The 17,358-nt window shown below is 56.9% G+C and overlaps 1 protein-coding gene and 1 non-coding gene across 2 annotated transcripts in view; one reads left to right on the top strand and one right to left on the bottom strand.

Moving 5' to 3' along the window:
• The window catches only part of HMCN2 (hemicentin 2), a 141,032-nt gene that overhangs the window by 22,438 nt on the left and 101,236 nt on the right, over positions 1-17,358 (bottom strand). Inside the window, exons 59-80 of the mRNA XM_053559715.1 lie at positions 17,098-17,211; positions 16,511-16,713; positions 15,724-15,805; positions 14,078-14,209; positions 13,180-13,323; positions 12,940-13,099; positions 12,733-12,857; positions 12,164-12,347; positions 10,027-10,124; positions 9,268-9,534; positions 8,524-8,714; positions 7,997-8,078; positions 7,777-7,913; positions 7,085-7,226; positions 6,858-7,002; positions 6,004-6,131; positions 5,228-5,384; positions 4,080-4,201; positions 3,080-3,244; positions 1,771-1,878; positions 1,366-1,500; positions 851-985 (exon numbers count right to left, since the gene is read on the bottom strand). Of these exons, the coding sequence (XP_053415690.1) occupies positions 851-985; positions 1,366-1,500; positions 1,771-1,878; positions 3,080-3,244; positions 4,080-4,201; positions 5,228-5,384; positions 6,004-6,131; positions 6,858-7,002; positions 7,085-7,226; positions 7,777-7,913; positions 7,997-8,078; positions 8,524-8,714; positions 9,268-9,534; positions 10,027-10,124; positions 12,164-12,347; positions 12,733-12,857; positions 12,940-13,099; positions 13,180-13,323; positions 14,078-14,209; positions 15,724-15,805; positions 16,511-16,713; positions 17,098-17,211 (3,156 nt within the window). The remainder of the gene's footprint in view (positions 1-850; positions 986-1,365; positions 1,501-1,770; positions 1,879-3,079; positions 3,245-4,079; positions 4,202-5,227; positions 5,385-6,003; positions 6,132-6,857; positions 7,003-7,084; positions 7,227-7,776; positions 7,914-7,996; positions 8,079-8,523; positions 8,715-9,267; positions 9,535-10,026; positions 10,125-12,163; positions 12,348-12,732; positions 12,858-12,939; positions 13,100-13,179; positions 13,324-14,077; positions 14,210-15,723; positions 15,806-16,510; positions 16,714-17,097; positions 17,212-17,358) is intronic.
• Positions 11,844-11,906, top strand: LOC128580281 (small nucleolar RNA SNORD43). The gene has a single exon (XR_008378584.1). It is a non-coding gene; the product is annotated as a small nucleolar RNA SNORD43 (small nucleolar RNA).

Here is a 17,358-nt window from a genome sequence, read left to right on the forward strand (position 1 = left end):
CTCGGCCCCTCAGCCATCAGCTGTGCCTACCAGCTCCCCAGTCACAGGTCATTGCCCAAGGTCAGGACGATTTGGGGACTCTGAGTTTGGTGAAGCTGTGTGACGCCTCTTGTGTACATGCGCACACACAAAGACTAAAAGCTTCAGGACAGAGGCCTGGGCAGGCTCTGCGTGGGCACAGACTCCTCATGCCGACCGCCTCCAGGGCCAAAGCAGAGCTGCCGTCACAAGGCCTCCCCTGGGGAGAGGCTGCTCTGGGGGTAGAGCGGGCTGGCTGTCCAGTGACCAGTGACACTCCAGGTCACAGGGAGAGGAGCACGCAGGATAAGGAGGCTCAGAGGAGCATAGCGCCTGGAGCCCTCTGTGTTCCCAGCCAAAGCCGACCCCAGCCCTATGCAGCCTGGGTAGGGATAGCCCCTGAGACACCACAAAGCCGACCACTGGGACCAAAGCACACTGTCATGTCCTGAATATTCCTGGCCAGTGGTGTTCCCTTACCTCTGGACGGAACGACCGGTCAAACTCAGGGAATGGAATATGTGATTGTGCGTGCAGGGGAGGGGACCAACAGGGCCACTGGTACAGGAAAACCAGAGTGAACAAAGGATCCCAGCCCAGTGTCCAGGAGGGGCCAGAGAGAAGGCAGAGGAGAGGGGAGTTGATGCCTAAAGCCAGATCTTAACACAAGAGATGTTTTCCCCTGATTCCTTCCAGAACTATAAACAGTGCTGAGGTTGGGGAGGATGCTGGGATATGCCTTGCCTGGGGCCCAGAGAAGTTCCCAGGACTTATTTCCCAAGGGGAAAACATGCGGTCACCAATGTCCACCGTGGCCCCTCTTCAGGCCCACCTTGCACCACCAGCCGCATTTTCCCAATGGCGCTGCCTATGCTGTTCTGAGCGATGCAGAAATAATTCCCAGCATCCCCAGGGCTGGCATGGATAATCTGCAACTGTCCGCTCGGTAGGACCTGGGTACTTGCTCCTGGATGTGGTGGGAGAAAGTTGGGGGCCAGTGGCAGTGGTGGGGGCCCCGAGAGGAGAGGAGGGCAGCTTGGGCTGTTCTGTCTGACAGGCAGCAAATGACTTGCTGGATCGCAGAATGACCAAGTGACAGAGTGATTGGGGAAGCCTGGCTCACTCTGTCACTGCCCCTCTCCGACTTCCCAACTTGGCCTCTGAGGGCTTGGCTAGACCTCTGTCTGTGGTGGGAGCAGGAGGGCGCAGCCAGAGCAGGGTGGGGGTATATCTGTGCAGGCCCAGGGGCTTTCAGGGACCTGGAGCAGGTCTTTGGAGTTTCCCAGGGAAGGAAGAAGGACTCCAGGCCTGTGCTCTTCCCTTCCCCCCACCACCAGGGAGACTCACCTGCAGAGACACTGAGCCCTTCCTTCTGCCAGGTGACGGTTGGCCGGGGGATGCCTGAGGCCTCGCAAGGCAGCAGTACCCCCTCCTGTGCCACCACGTGAACCACGCTGGGCAACGGCTTCACCACGGGGGCAGCTGCAAAGGAGTCCAGAGATCCCTGGGGTGCCTTAAAACCAGCTTCTCCAACCAGGGGGCTCCCTCTGGGCATGGGACAGAGGCCTCTAAAGGGATTGGGGTCTGAAAACCTCCAACATAGCAACAAGGATGCCGGGGCTGATGTTTTCCTCCCAAGGAATTCCATCAGGGCAGATCCGGGCCCTGGGGCCTCCCCTCCATCCTGGGCTCCACCTGTCTCTATCTCTCCACCTGCTCCCTTGGCGGCCTGGGCCAGGGACCCTTCCTTACCTTGCACAGTGAGGACCACGTGCTTACGGGCCATGCCGGCAGAGTTGTGGGCTGTGCAGGTGTAGCAGCCAGTGTGGATGGGGAGGGCCTGCCTGATCTCCAGCGCACCTGTGGGTGGGAACAGTCATAGGAGTGAGGGGGTAGGGCTGAAGTCACCCATGATGGAGATAGCAGGGCTTCCACAAACCCCACCCTGAGGTCTCTGGTCCTGGACATTCAACCTGCCTCCCCTGCCCTTTTGTAAACAGCACAGGGGATCAGACGACCTGGGAACCTGGGTTTTATGACTGCCTCTGCTCTCTGCCCAAAGCATAATCATGGGCAAGTTCCATGTACTCTCTGGGCCTAAGTTTTCCCATGTGTACCATGAAGAATCAGACAGGATGGTCTCTAGCCTCTTCTAAGTGTGAAGTTCCAAGATCTGCTACATCCAGCATAGAATCCCCAACCCAGAGTTCCCACATTTTGCTATTCTCTCCTTGCTCTGTTAAAAACTTACCTCCAGGAAGCCTCCCAGGATTACTTCCCCCTCCATCCTCCCTTTGCCCTCCCTGCCTCTGCCTTGGTTACCATCTAACCTTCCCGGCTGCAGGCTGCACCTCCATAATTGAATGAAGTTCTTCCTAGATTGTCCTCCATGGACCCCTGGGCCCTGCTGGGGGGTGAGGGGAGCAGAGCCCACTGAACCCTAGCCCAGCCCGCGGACGCTGCCGTGTCTCAGATGGAACCAGAACTGTGGCTTGTTTGACTCCCTGGGCTTTGTTGTTATTACTCGCTGGAGTGAAGTTCTATCGCTTCTGGGGGGTATGAAGACTCTAGATCCGGCCAGTGGTTCCCAGACTTTAGGGTTTCACTAACTGGCCAACTAATACATTTAATTTGGAGAATCCCTATAAAGTGGCCGTTTTACTTTGTCAAGCAAAAACATTCTAAAAATCACTATCTACTATTACCTTAATTCCATCAAAGAAAGGAATTTTCATTACCAAAAGACTGAGAGCATGATTTCAGAAGGAAGGGTGCACCTTTTAATGGGGTACAGGTGGGCTTACAAACACTCGCTGGCAGCTATTATTTTTCCCATTTTCCTATGAAATAGCACTGATTTGCCCATGAGCTTCAGGGATCTCAACCCTGAAGTGCACAGAGGAGGGACTGCAGCTCCGAGAAGGCAAGGGGGCTCTCCCGGTCACAAAGCAAGTGAGTGGCAGAACTAGGCCAGAACTTTCCATCTTGCTCTACCATGTGGGCTCCCTTTCTCTGCCCACTCTCCCTGTCTCCCCTGTCTCTGTGGCTCACCCTTACTTACCCGAAGGTGAGACACGATAGCCGTTCCCCCGCACCCCCAGCTGGGTGCCTGCCTTGCTCCAGGACACAGTTGGAGCTGGCACACCCATGCTGTGGCATGTGAGGACCACAGGTGCCATTGTGGTCACAGTGAAGTCTGTCTGGTCATCAGCAATGGTGGGAGGCCCTGAAACCCAAGACAAGGTTTGAGGCCATGCTGGGTACAGCTGGGAGGGAGCTCATGGCCATGGGTCCAGGCCCTGAGAATTATACATGTAGACTGAGACACGAGGTGACCTAGTGACCAAGAGCCGGGGGGGGAGCAGGAACAGCAGAGGGGTGTCACATGTGCTCCCTCAGCAAATATTTGGGGGCACAGGGATATAGCCATGCACAGCTTTTTGTGGAGATGCTGGTCTGGTAGCTTCAGATTACAAGTTCCATGGCAGAAGGGAGCTTTGAGGGAGCTATTCAACTAGGAGAGGGGAGGCCAGAGAAGGCCCTGGGGGAAGTGGTATCTAACTTGAGGTCTGAAGGAAAGCAGGCATTGGCCGGGTGACAGGAGAAGTGTTCCTGGCAGGGGGAACAGCATGTGCAAAAGCCCAGAGGTGGGCAGCATGGCTGGACCCCTGAACGAGGCGGGTCTGGGGGTCAGCAGGGCTAGACCACACAGGACCTTATGGATCCAGGTGAAATCTTACATGCTACCTGAGGGAAGTGGGCAACCATGGAAGGAGGGATTTCTAACTGAGATGATATGCTCAGACTGTGCTTAGAACATTCTGGATTTGGGGGGGCTCTCCTGGGAGATCCCACGTCCCAGGAACTGGGGTTACATGGGGTGGGTGGCAGGACCTGAGAGGGCCTGAAACTTTGAGAGGGCTTCCTGGAAGGCATCCTGGGATGCACGGGAAGGCTGGGAGGAAATCAGAGCCATTCCCTGCAGAAGGGAGAGGACCCAGGGGCGGGAAGGTGCTGCCCCACCCTCCAGGTCTCTTTCATGGCCTCTGGCCCCAACTCACCATGAACAGTCACCTGGTAGAGCCTGCGGGCCTCACCCACCTCGTTGCTCACCACACACTCAAACTGGGCTTCATCCTGGGGGCTGGGGGCTGTGAGCAGCAGAGCATTGGAGGGCAGGAGCCTGGGGTGGATAGACAGACAGTTAAGTGACTGCTCTGAGCCAGCCACAGCCTTTCTGCTGGGGCAGTCTGGTGTGGGATCTCGTGACCATCTCCATTCCTATAACCCAGTTCCCAGCCCTGCCTGACTCTAAAAGTTTCTTTTGGTAGTTTCTGCCCCCAAAGGTCTAGCTGTTGCTCTTGTAGGTAATTTTCATCCCCAAGTTTCCCTATAACCCTGAATGTTTGCTATGCCATAATAACCCTCTCTAAAGCTTTCTTTTCCTTCCTTCCTTCCTTCCTTCTTTTCTTCCTTCCTTCCTTCCTTCCTTCCTTCCTTTCCTTCTTTTCTTTCAGACAGTGTCTCACTCTGTCACCCCAGCAGGATCATAGCTTACTACAGGCTGGAACTCCTGGGCTCAATCGATCCTCCCACCTCAACTTCCCAAGTAGCTGTTTGTAGAGACAGGGTCTCACTATGTTGTCCAGACTAAAATTCCTGACTTCAATGATCCTCCCTGCTGAGCCTCCCAGAGTGCTAGGATTACAGGTGTGAGCCACTGTGCCTGACCCTATGATAACTTTTTATCATAATAACCACATTCGAATCCCCAAACTTTAGACACACAGCTCTGGATGACCTGGCACTTAATACAATGAATGTCTGGTAAATTCTCTGCTGTTTCAACCCTTTAATGCCCCCCGTTTACCATCTGAGAAATGGGGAGGTGGAGGCTCCTGGGGTGATTCTACACCCAGACTCAGCTGGCCCAAGCTTAGGCTGCCACGTTTTGTTTTTAAATAAAAACAAAATGACCAAGATGGACGTAAAGGTACACACTCTCTGTTTAGTCGTGTATCCCAAATGCTCTCATCCCTTTGTGTAAAGACCCCTGTTCCCCTGAGGCCACACATACATTCTGGTCCTGGCTTTAGTGAGACCCAAGCATACCTTGCCTCATTTCTGCCCTGTACCCCCCACCCTGTAAGATGGGCATGCCCCCCACCCGACATGCCCCAGGATGCTGCTGCAAGGGTCAGTTGATTACCGGTAGGTGCCCTGCTGCAGGCGGAAGTTCAGCTTCTGTCCGTCCTTCCACCAGGCCACCAGGGGTTTGGGGGAGCCGCTGGCCTCACAGGGCAGTGAGGCTGGGGTGTGGGCAGTCAGGGTCAGGTTGGAGGGGCTGGGGGCAATGGCTGGAGGCTCTGGGGAGAGGGCAGTGGTCAGGAGACAGGGTGCAGGATTGAGGGTGATGAGCTTCCCCAAGGCTGTGTCCAGAGGCTGTGCCTGGGGCAAGGGCACTCACTACCCCCTTCAGCCTGTCTCTGCAGCAGGGCAGGAGATACTTTGGAGGGAGAGCTTCTAACAGGCTCCCAAAGCTGGGGTCTGGGGGCCTTCCCCCACCCGGAGCCTTGTGCCTCCTCATTATCTGTCCTCAAACGAAGCCTCCAGGGTTTGACTTCCTGTCAGCCCCTGCCCAAGGCCAGGGTCCACCAGAGTGGCCTCCAACAAGGCCATCCATTGGAGTAGGGAGAGGAGATTAGGGCGGCTGACTCTGGTGACTTTGAATCTAAGCTTTTAAATGTTTGACCTTTTGTGCTTTCTTATTCCCTAATAGAACAGCATCGGAGCAGGTCCATGCAGGATATGTGTACATAATCTGCATCCTTTAACTGCGCATGAGCAAAACTTTCTACTAATGGCCTTCATGGTCAAGAACATTTGAAAACCACTGCTCTTGGCTCCTTACGGATGGGGTGACCCAGAAGCTAAGTAGGACCAGCCACTGAAGGCAGGGAATACACTCTTCCCTGGGCCACATACCAAAGACCTGGAGGTGGCGGCCTTGCCGATCGGAGCCTGCAGAGTTGGATGCCAGGCAGACGTAGTGGCCTGTATCCCAGGCGAGGACTGGCTGGATCCTCAGTGAACCTTCGGGCAGAACTTCAAACCTGCAAGGGAGGGAGGAGCTGCCATGGAGACCAGCAGGCCGGTGGGGCCTCCCCTCTGCCCTGGTTTTCCCAGCAAGAAGACGCTGACTCAGGAGTCAAGAGTCCTGTGTCTGTGAGGCCAAGGTCAGGGGTCACAGCCTATGGGCAGTCCCCACACCCAAAGCCAGCACTGGAAAAGTAGAGAGGGGCTGCTCAAGCCTCCTGTGCTGCTGCCTGGGGCTGGCCTCTCCCGAGAGACAGTGAGACAACACTCTTTCTGGGAACGGGCCCTAGGTCTGAGAAGTATCCTTCCCAAAGGCCATGTCTGTACTGTGCAGTCCTGCCCACGGCAGACCGTATTGGAGATGGACATATCATTCCGGCTGGGCCACTGGCATTCTCTGCCCAGCGAATGTGGGATTGGGATTCACAGACAATTGTTAGGTTGTATGAGCTGAGGAGCTGTAAACTTGGGGGCCCAGGGGGTGCTAGGGAGGCATCTCACATTCAGAGAGAAAGAAATGTAGAGAGGGAGAGAGGAGAGAGACATGAAGCCCACAAGCAGAGAGAAGCAGAGATCAGCAAGAGCCCTTAACGCGTGGCCTGTCTGTCCTTGTGTTCCAGGAGACACCCCACGTCCTAATGATAAAGACTTTTTGTGCTCTGACCGCCCTGGTGGGTTTCTGTTTACAACCCACAAAGAGGCACCCGAGACCCTCCCAGAGGCCCATCCCTTCCAGCTCCCACCTGGGGCTCCCAGGATCCAGGGGGGCCCCGTCCTTCCTCCAGCTCACGAGGGGCCGGGGCATGCCATCAGCCTGGCAGGGCAGCAGGGCCGTCTGGTTCACCGAGGCATTCACAGAGGGCGGTCCCGGCCTTATGGTGGGTGAAGCTGGGGAGGGCAAAGAGGGCCAGGGCTGGGAGCCTGTGGCTCTGAGGGATGGGGCGGGGCAGGATGGGGGGGCCACACTCACTGTGGATCTCCACGAGAAAGGCCACGCTGGTGCTGCCTGCGGCATTGCGGGCTATGCAGCTGTAGTTGCCGCCATCAGACGTGCTCAGGGCCTGCAGTTGGAGGAACCTGCCCTGCTCCGGGAACTGCGTGTGGGCATCCTCCTGCAGAGACCCCGGGGTGGGGGGAGAGTTTGTCAGCAGCCGGCCACACCAGGCAGGGAAGACCAGGAACCAGTGAGGCTGGGCAGGGGGGTTTGCCCCATTGCAGGCTGGCTGCAGGCCCAGACTCAATGCCCAGCTGAAGACCCTCTGAGGAAATGGGCTCCCCTAGGAAGAGATGCAACCCTCCCCCCACCCCTCCAGTCCCTGGAGCTCTCGCCAAAGGACCTATAACCCTTGATGCAAAGCAGCAAACTTGTCCAGTTTGAGGGATGAGCGCAGGGAGCCTCTGCCACTGGCCCCAGCTCACACAGCCACTGTACACAGCTTGGAGGAACCAGGGGTGTGCCTCAGCAGCCCGGGTGCCCCAAGGTTTGCCTCTGAGTCCCACCTAGAATGGGGGTGGCAGTAGCGTCTGGAGGGGGAGGAGGGGACCCAGAAAGTAATACCAAAGTGCTGCTCAGAGCAGCCTCAGCACCCAGGACCCCAGCTGATGGGCTGGGGCTGAGAAGGGCAGAAGGCAGTGCCCCTGGGTGCCCCGCCTGGCACCCACCTTCAGCAGGACGCTGTCTCGGTGCCACTCAATCTCAGGCGCTGGCTCTGCCTCTACAGGACACTCCAGGACCAGCTGCCCCGGAGCCAGGCCGACCACAGAGCGGGGGCCTTGGGGCCCAACAATGTTTGGAGGGGCTGGGGGTGCAAGAGGACATGAAGGGTAGACCCACCCCTACAGGCCCCATCCTGTCTCCCACCCCTGCCCCCACATTCCCTACCTTGAACCCTGACCCAAAAGCTCTTCTCCACTTCACCTGCAGGGCTCTCAGCCAGGCACGTGTACAGCCCAGCATCTCCCACCTGGGGATGGAGCAGGGTAAGCAGCTGCCTTGGGCCCAGCCTGCCCACCTCCCAGGCTGGCTTTCTTCTTACACAGTGAGGGACCCAGGAGTCACACTCAGCCCTGCAGAGGCCCAGCCAGCCTGCACCCCTCTCTGGGATTCTCCATCTCTATCTCAATCTTGCTTCAAGGCTGGCACACGGCCCACCTCCTCCAGAAGTCCTCCCTGACCGCACCAGTCCTTATCTGTCCTTGATGGGAAGTTTCTTGGTTTTTGCATCAACCCTGGCTCTGACCAGGCTGGGAGCTCCCAGGCCACTGCCCAGGTGGGTCATATCTACACTCTCACCCCTCACAAAGGAGGAGTTTGGCCAGGCCTTGCCAAATGCCCTCTGAACCTGGGGAAGCTGTCATCTTCCTTCTTCCCCCACCGCAGCCTTGTCCCTGGCGGCAGCGCACCCACACCTGCACACCCTCTACCCGGAGCACCCGGCCGGCTCTGCTGCTGCTCTCCAGCTGGCTCAGGGCCTGCCCATCTTTATGCCAGGTGATGTTGGGCTGGGGGGTGCCCTGGGCATCACAGACAAGCTCCAGGGGGGCACCAGGGGTCAGCAACAGCTCTTTAGGCCATCCTGAGTCCTCGATGTGGGGGGGATCTGCAAAACAACCCACCCTGGGTCAGCTGTAGCTGACAGTGTGGGGGGCTGGGGTTCCACATACCGTCCCCCATCCAGGTGCTGACAGCAGGTGGGGCCCAAACCAGCAGAGTTGGGGGGGGTGTTGGAAGGTCCTGGAAATATCAGAAACCATTAGCCCATCTTCCTGTGATAATTATTTGTGCTTTAACACCAACAGGGATACAGCATGGAGGGGAACACACAGTTGACACAAATTTTTCCAATATGGCACAACACTTGCAAAACTTTGTGTTGAGTCTTAGGGCTCTGTCCTCCTCAGACTTGGTGGCTCTTATTCTTGCTTCTGCCACCAAGGTTTGGTGAACAAGACAGAAAAGCACAGCCCCGGGAGAGTCAGACACCCCAGCTACCCACAGCCTACAGGCAAGGCCATCAGGATGTCCCATCGGGAAGCCAGGTGGCAGCCACAAGTTCCCAGGAGACTCACCTCCCTCACTGCCTTTCCCACCAACCCCAGAGCCCTACCCGCCCCCCGAGCCCAGAGAAGCCAGCCTGAGGACAGATGACCCACCCATGACGGTCAGCTGGAAATGCCTCCTGGCTTCCCCCGCCTCGCTCTGTGCCACACAGGAATAGGTCCCTGAATCAGCAGCTTCTGTGGCCTCTAGCTGTAGGCTAGGACCCTGCTCCAGGCTCTGGGGTGACAAGGGCTCCCCATCCTTCATCCATGATACGAGGGGCAGGGGGATGCCTTGGGCCTCGCACAGGAGGACCACCGAGGAGCCACGGACCACTACCACATCCTTCCGGAACTCTGCTGGCTCCAGGACAGGGGGCACTGTGAAGGGCCAGGGTAGGCAGGGTCATTTTATTCCATGACAGGTGGCCCTCCCCCTAGGACCTTTGCATAGGCTGTTCCTATTGGCTGGAATGCCCTTTTTGTCCTGGACAATTTCTTTTCATCTCTAGGACTCAGCTTAGACCTTGCCTCCTCCAGGAAGGCTCCCTGAACCCCCAAGGCCGGGTGAGGCATCCTCCTCTGTGTTCCCACAGATCTCCCCTCTCCTGGTATCACTAGTTGCCAGAGACTGTTTCCTGCACTGACTCCCTGGGGGCAGGGCTGCTCTGTGCCCAGCCTGTCCTGGTGCCCCTGGCCCACCAGAGTAAGAGCTTGAGCAACTGAATGCATCAAAGACTGAATTGGGTGCTACTCCACCTTGCCACCATAGGGCCTGACCCCTGGTTCCACCAGATGGGCAGAGGGGCCAAGGGCCTGGATTCTTACCCTGAAAGGCCAAAGGAGCCCCTTGGCCCACCCCTGGCTCCATACCGTGCACCTGCAAGGTGAAGTTCCTGTCTGCCACACCAGCTGGACTCGAGGCCACGCAGGTGAAGATACCAGCATCTGCCAGCTGCACCCGGGAAATCCTGAATCCCCAGCAGGTTGGGGTGGTGGGTGGAGAGAGGTGCCTGCTAAGTGGAAGGACTCCCAGGACACTTCCCTCTTCTGTCCTGTCTCCCAGCAGCTTGCTGGCCACAGGGGTGGCTCTGCTTTAACTCCCTCCCTGGCTCGCTGGTTCCCCCAGGATAAAGCCCCACTGTCCCTCTCTGAGCCTCCTCCCCTGCTGCCCACCCCAGCCCACCTCACTCCATAGCCAAACCTTCTGCCCTCCAAATTCTGGAAGTCCTGCTGCCCGGGCACGTGAATGGCTTGTCTGCCCTTCTAGACCATCCCTTCACTCACTGGCTCTGCTGCCTGTCTTTCTCTTAAATCCCCTTTCACCTGACGTCTCCTCCCCACGGCTCTTGAAAGATCCCCAGTGACAGTTGATCCTCAGGCTTTGTCTCCTGTGGCCCCTTTGCACTCTCTCCAGATAGCCTCCTGCTGCCTCCAGTCAACCTCCCACCCCACCCGTCCCTGTGGCACAGTCCACATTTGCTTGGGGGTGAGACTGGTCCTGGCTTCCAGCACTACCCACTTGCTGCCAACCTTCGAATGTCCATTCTAACTGGAGTAACCAGGTCCTCCCCTGGAACCTCTCAAACCAACATGTCAAAACAGAACTCCAGGACTCCCCCCTTAACCTAGTCCTCCCACAGATCTCAGAAAACAGGAACCACAACCTTCCTGGAAGGTACCAGGGATAAAAACCTCAGCATCAGGAGTCATGTTCAAGGCCTGCCATTCTCTCATCTCTTCACAAATACCAGTAGCTCTGCCTTTAATATCTATCCCCTAATCTGACCACCTTTCACCTCCTCCACCTGCACGCTGGTATCTCAACCTATGGTATCTCGTCTGGATTATCACAAGAGCCCCCAGGTTCTGGGGCTCTGCCCTTGGCCGCCAATCTGCTGTTCACACAGCAGCCAGAAGGACCCTCTCTAAACCTAAGTTACAATTCAATAGAATTGGAAGGAGAGACTTTCACAGATACGAATCTGTCAGTACAGCCATCATTACAGCATTATTCACAGTAGCTAAAACGTGGAAGCAACCCAAGTGTCTGTGCAGGATGAAGGGATAAAAGTGCCCAAACAACAGAGTGTTACTGAGCCTTGAAAAGCAAGGAGATTCTGACACATACAACACAGTAAGAGTGAACCTTGAGGACATTACACAAAATGAAATAAGCCAGACACAGAAGGACAAATATGATTACACCACTTACAGGAGAACCCTGAAGTGGGCAAAGTCACAGAGACCGCCAGAAACTGGGGAGGAGGAGTTAGTGCTTAGAGGGAGGAGGAGTTAGTGCTTAGGGTTTCCATTTTACAAGGTGGAAATGTTCTGGGAGGGTGGTGGTGCTGGCTGAGCAACAAAGCCGGAAACAGAACTGGATACTTAAACATGGTTTAAAATAGTGAATTTTATGATGTGTATATTTCACCCCAGTAAAAAATTTTAAGTCACAGCTCAGTGGCCAGGGTGCCAGCCACATACATTGGAGCTGGCAGGTTCGAACCCAGCCCAGGCCTGCCAAACAACGACAACTACAACCAAAAAATAGCTGGGCATTGTGGTGGGCACCTGTAGTCCCAGCTACCTGGGAAGCTGAGGCTTAAGCCCAAGAGTTTGAGGTTGCTGTGAGCTGTGACACCACAGCATTCTACCTGGGGTGGGGAGGGGAGCAGAATTAAACTCATAACAGGTGATGAACTCATTGACGGGAGGACAGAGACACTGTGTTGATTGTCATGTTTGAGGTTGCTGTGAGCTGTGACACCACAGCACTCTACCAAGGGCAACACAGTGAGACTGTCTCAAAAAAAAAAAAAAAATTTAAGTCACGTCATGACACTCCTCTGCTGGAAACTCCAACTCACTCTCCCTGTGGTAAAACTGTGCATGTTTATATTAGTTTTACTCCAAAACCCCTTCAGAAGTGGTTTTAGACCCAAGCTGCCTGAGAATGTGCCTGGGCCTGTGACTGACCAGCTGAGGGGATAGGCAGCCTCTCCCCTACCTGAGGGTGCGGCCAGAGCTGTGGAGGTGGGTGCGCTGGGACAGCGCGAGGGGCAGACCGTCCTTGAGCCAGCTCACATGGATGGGTGGGGACCCCCGGGTGGGGCACGTCATGGTCACCAGCTCCCCAGGCCTGCTCACCAGAATTGCTGAGTCATCTGCTCCCTGCTCGATGGTGGGGGGCACTGGGGTGCACAGAGAGAAAAAAGAGGCACAGTGAGGGGGTCTGGAGGGAAGGCGGGCTCCTCCCAAGGAAATTCCAAGAGGTGGCGCTGGACCTGGCCTTCTGCCACCAGCAACTCCTGTGGCCTCCAGTCCTCGTGAAGGATGAGGCCCACGTGTCATGGCATAGCCTCACCCCAGCCCTCTTTATCTGCCTGCACCCTGGGCCAGAACACTTAAGCTTCTAGTTTGCAGAGGAGGCATGGAGGCCGAGAGGTCCGATCCATGTGAGCATGGCTGGGGCAGTAGGTCTCCTGTAGCCCGGCCACTAGTCACATGCCCTTCACATACCCCTGTGGCAGCCCCAAGTTGGCCAGGCTGCTGCGGCCCCCACCCAGGGCTCCTCACCCAGCACATTCACTGTGTGCAGCCTGGCATCCTCCCCAGCTGGGCTGTGGGCCACGCAGGTGTAGGCGCCGGAGTCCGAAGCCCGCAGGCCCTTCAGCATGAGGGAGCCACCATCCTGGTAGAACCTGCCATAGGGAAGGGAGCAGGGGTGGTCAGTGAGGGTCTGTGGGCCCTGCCACCTGTAGGGGGGCATAGGCCAGTCCTTACCGGAGGTGGGGACCCACATCCTGGCCCAGTGGGCTGCCATCCTTCAGCCAGGCCATTTCAGGTGGCGGCTGCCCATCAGCCTCGCAGTCCAGCCACACCTCCTGCCCCTCTAAGACATGGTGCTCCTGGGCCTCGCCTGAGCTCCGGATCCGGGGGGCCACTGCAACAGGGGCTAAGTTGAGGCTGGGGATGGCAGGGGCTGCCATGGGGGCAGGACATGGGTGCTGGGTGCAGACCTACCCAGCACAGCCACCACAAAGTCCTTGCGGGCCTCAGCCTGGGCGTTCTCAGCCACACATGTATAGGTGCCAGCCTGGGCTGGCTGCAGGTGACTCAGCTGGAGGCGGCCCCCTCGGGAGACCACGCCGTGAACCACGCTGCTCTCTGTGGGATGGAGGGGACCCTTTGAATTGTCTGCCCCATTCTTGTGCTCATAGGAAGCTGTAGGCCACAGGGCAGGTGCGCCTTGTACACAACTGCCTTCCTGGTCTCTGGGCTCCTCTGTTCTTTATAACCTTTTCTGTTTCCTTCCACTTGCAACATCGCTTCCCAAGGGACCTGCTCTCTTGAAAGGGTAAGTCCTCTCTTGTCCAGGACTTACCCTCAGGCCCTGCCCTCACCTAGCGCACTCTTCCTCTCCACCCTTCCTTTAATGCATCGAGTCCTCTGATCAAACCGGACCAGCCGTCCACTGACCCTGGGTCTGCTCAGGCCTGGAGCACCTCCCACTTCCTTCTCTCAGGGCACTGGCCCAGGCTGCCCTCCTCGCCCAGATCCTAGCGGGCCTTTCAACACAAATGCATGAACAGCTGCCCTATGTCCCACTGAGCTTGGTGGTCAAAGAGAACTACGACAGTCCCTGTCCACAGGGAGTTCAGGATGTACTGGAGGGGACAGTGAAGCAAGTGCATTCTGGTGCTGACCATCCTGGGAGCCCCTGATGGAGCCTCCCAGCTGGGCTTTGTCATGGCCCTCTGGGCCCACCCTGCACAATGTAGAGTCTCCTGGGAACTGACTGAGAGTGTGGACTCAAGGGCTCAGTGAGCCCCCACAGGAGCCAGACCCAGCGCTGACAACCAGCAACTTCCTTTGTCCACACCCACTTTCACCCTGAGATGGGAAGGATAGGCATACTCACCCACGGGCATTCTGTCCTTCAGCCAAGTAACTGTGGGTGCAGGAAGCCCGGACACATCACAGGTCAGGACTAGAGGGCTCCCAGCCACCTGGCTCACTGTCTCCGTCTTGGGGTTCTCAAACATGGGGGGCACTGCAGGGCAGAAGCCAAATTCTCAGAGCTCTGGCTCTCTTGTCCTCATTGCCCTCCTCTTGGGCACAGCAGGGAGGCCCCAAAGCCCTTCCTGGTGGTTAGGAATCCACATGGTATGCTGCCATTGATGGAGATGGGGTTGCTCTAGTCATAGATGTAAATAGAACTAGCAGCTGTCTGAAAGCATTTACAAAGCCGAGCCCCGAGGGTCCACTCACCCCAAGGACGGCAAAAGCAAAGCTCACACCAAGCAGCCCTCGACTTATGCCGGGGCAGGTGTTACTAATCCAGACCAAAATGCTCTCCCGCTCCACCTGGATGAAGTCACACTCCCCAGGTGGCCACTACCAGGGGGACAGAGTTGACTAGGCTCAGAATGAAACATCTTTGCCCTCAGGGCCTAGACCCTCTCACTTTCCCCCTTCATGAAAGGGGTCACCAGAAGGGTCAGCAAGTCTGGTATCTGTCATTTTTAGTGATGGTTTTCAATATGGCTCAGGGTTGGATGTGGCCCCTACTCACCTGCTGGGGAAGCTACTGGATTTGCCATCCATGGCAGACAGCTGGCACCCCCACCCCCAGCCTGTTCTTAGCACTAGCTAAAACTCTATAGGTTTTTTTATAGGGTTTTAGCTGAGCGCACTCCCCAGTCTCCCCTGCAGCCTGTTGTGGCCACTGCCTCAGTGCTCACTGATGGAGTCCACACAGAAGGGACAAACACAGCTTCTACATAAAAGACACACTGGCCTCCACTCTGCTCTTTCCTGCTTCCTGTGGACTGGGACAGGATGCAGTGTCCCAGTGTCATCCACAGGAATAGGGACAACATCCCAAGAGTTGGAAGATCAACAATATGGAAGGAACCTGGGTCCCTACATCACCACATGATGTTGAGCGACCCTACAGTGAGACTCTCACCTCTGGGCCTTTGGCTGAGAGAGGTAACCTCCCCCGCCCACTTAGGCCACTGTAAGTGGGGTCTCTCTGTCACACAGCTGAGTCCATATTCTAACTTAGCATGAAACAACATCTGGCTGCAAGAAAGATCTGCAAGACAGCTCAGCCAGGTTCCTCCTCCTCCAGGCTCAAATGTCACCTAAGTTCCATTCTTGTGCTAATGGGACAAGGCCCCCTGAGGAATGAGGATAGAGATGAAGTGGCCTCTGCTCTCTCTGGGCCCCTTCACGCCAGTGCTCTCATGCCAGGCCCTGTGAATGGCCATCCATGTGCTTGGGTACTTCAAAGTGCCCAGTGGACAGTTCCTGCTTTTAGTCTCTTTGTCACAGATAAGCCTGAGGCTCCAAGAGACATGGTCACTCTACTAAACCGATCAAGCAGGTCATGGGCAGAGTCCTATTCGGGTGCTGCTAATCCTGCCTTTCAAATTCCAGATCTTCCGCCCATAATACTGAGCAATACTACCTCTCTCCAGCCACTGTCCTCCTCCTCCAGGGCAGTCCTGTGTGCTGCCAGAGCACCCACAGCTGTGCTGGCCAGGCTGCTCCCCCACTTACCCTGGACGGTGAGGATGAAGGTCCGCATGGCCTCCCCAGCCACATTGCTGACGCTACAGCTGTACAAACCTTTATCCGACACCTGGGATAGGAAGAAGACATGGTGACAGGGTGCACAGAGCTGGGGTGACTAGGACTCCCCCAAAACATCTAAGAAGCCCCCAAAGCTTCCAGAGCAGGGGCTCGCTCCCCAGCTATGCTGGACCTGACTGGGAAGCCAAAGGGAGTTGGGGCCCTCTGGCCCTTCCCAAGGGCCTCGAGAAGCAGGAGGCCCCTAGCAGGTGAGTACACAGGTTCTGGACCCCTGCTCCCTGGGACTGCAAGTCACCAAGTCTGGAGGGAAAGTCCCCTCGCCCTGGGGATGGAGTCGGGCCAGGAGAGAGGAGCCCAGAATGAGTTTTTGGAGAAGCAGCAAATATTCATCCAACAAACACTTCTGAGCATCTAACCCACACCAGGGAGGGAGGGATAGACTCTCAGGAGTCACTGACAGTCAGCCAGGGGGCCTGAAAAAAGATCCTGGGGAAACTGAAGTAGGCAGTGGGGAAAGTCCCGGCTGAGAGTCATCCTTGACTTTGACCTTGGGTGCAGAGCTGGATCTGAAACCTGACTCAAGAGCTCAATGCTTATCCCATGTCTCCCACCCTGGAAGTTGCTAATCAACTCAGTTTGGGATCCCACAGGCCAAGGAGTCAGCCCCCACACTCAGCCACACACCTGTCCACCTCCCCCCACTGATGGTTGCCCCTGATACTCACATGTCAACCCCCCGCCCCCAGCGACTTACCTGGGTTTCTAGAATTTCTAGCCTCTGTCCACCCTGCAGAGCCTGAGTCCGCTGAACTAGGACCAGAGGCTGCCCATCTTTGTACCAGGAGACAGTTGGCTCAGGGACCGAGTCTGTCTCACAGCTCAGGACGGCCTTGTCCCCGGCCCGCACCACGACTGCATCCTGGGGGCTGTTGAGGCCCTGCCTAAAGGTAGGGGGAACTGAGGGCCAAGACAGCAGAGTGAGGCAAAGTGGCTGTCCCCATGCCCTCCCTGGCTCAGCCACAGGTAAGCCTATGGAGGCCCACAAATGTCACACAATGGACTTGACCCCAGGGGAGCTAGAGGACAGCCAGGCCAGCAGGTCAAGGACCGCTGTGTACTCAAGCACAGCCTCCTGCCTCTCTGGGCCTTGGCCCCCTAGACTGGGAGATGTGATGCCCCTCCCAGTGTTTGCAGGCCTCTGGTGAGCCCTTCCCAGGCCAGGCTCTGCCCCCCATAGAGCTGGCCACAGCAGCTGTCCTGCCTCCCCCAGTGCCAGTTGCCCTGCCCCTGGCCACACTGCCCAAGGAAGCAATGGTGGGGGGCAGACAGACAGGCACATACCTAGCACACTCAGCTGCACCAGCTTCTGGTCTCGGCCGGCAGCATTGAGGGCCTCACATGTGTACGTCCCAGAGTCTGATGGCTGTGCTCGCGCCAGGTGCAAAGTGTGGGTACCTGCCGGGAGCAGGGGGAGCTGGCCCCTCACACCAGCAACCTGGCCCAGCTCCCAGGGCCACTCCCCCAGCCCTGAATCCCTCCCAGACCCCAGTGTTGTCCCAGGGTTGAGGAAATAACTCAGTCCCCACATAACCTCAAGGCCAG

The sequence above is a fragment of the Nycticebus coucang genome, chromosome 2 (genome assembly GCF_027406575.1).
Source record: "Nycticebus coucang isolate mNycCou1 chromosome 2, mNycCou1.pri, whole genome shotgun sequence".
Taxonomy (NCBI): Eukaryota; Metazoa; Chordata; class Mammalia; order Primates; family Lorisidae; genus Nycticebus; species Nycticebus coucang.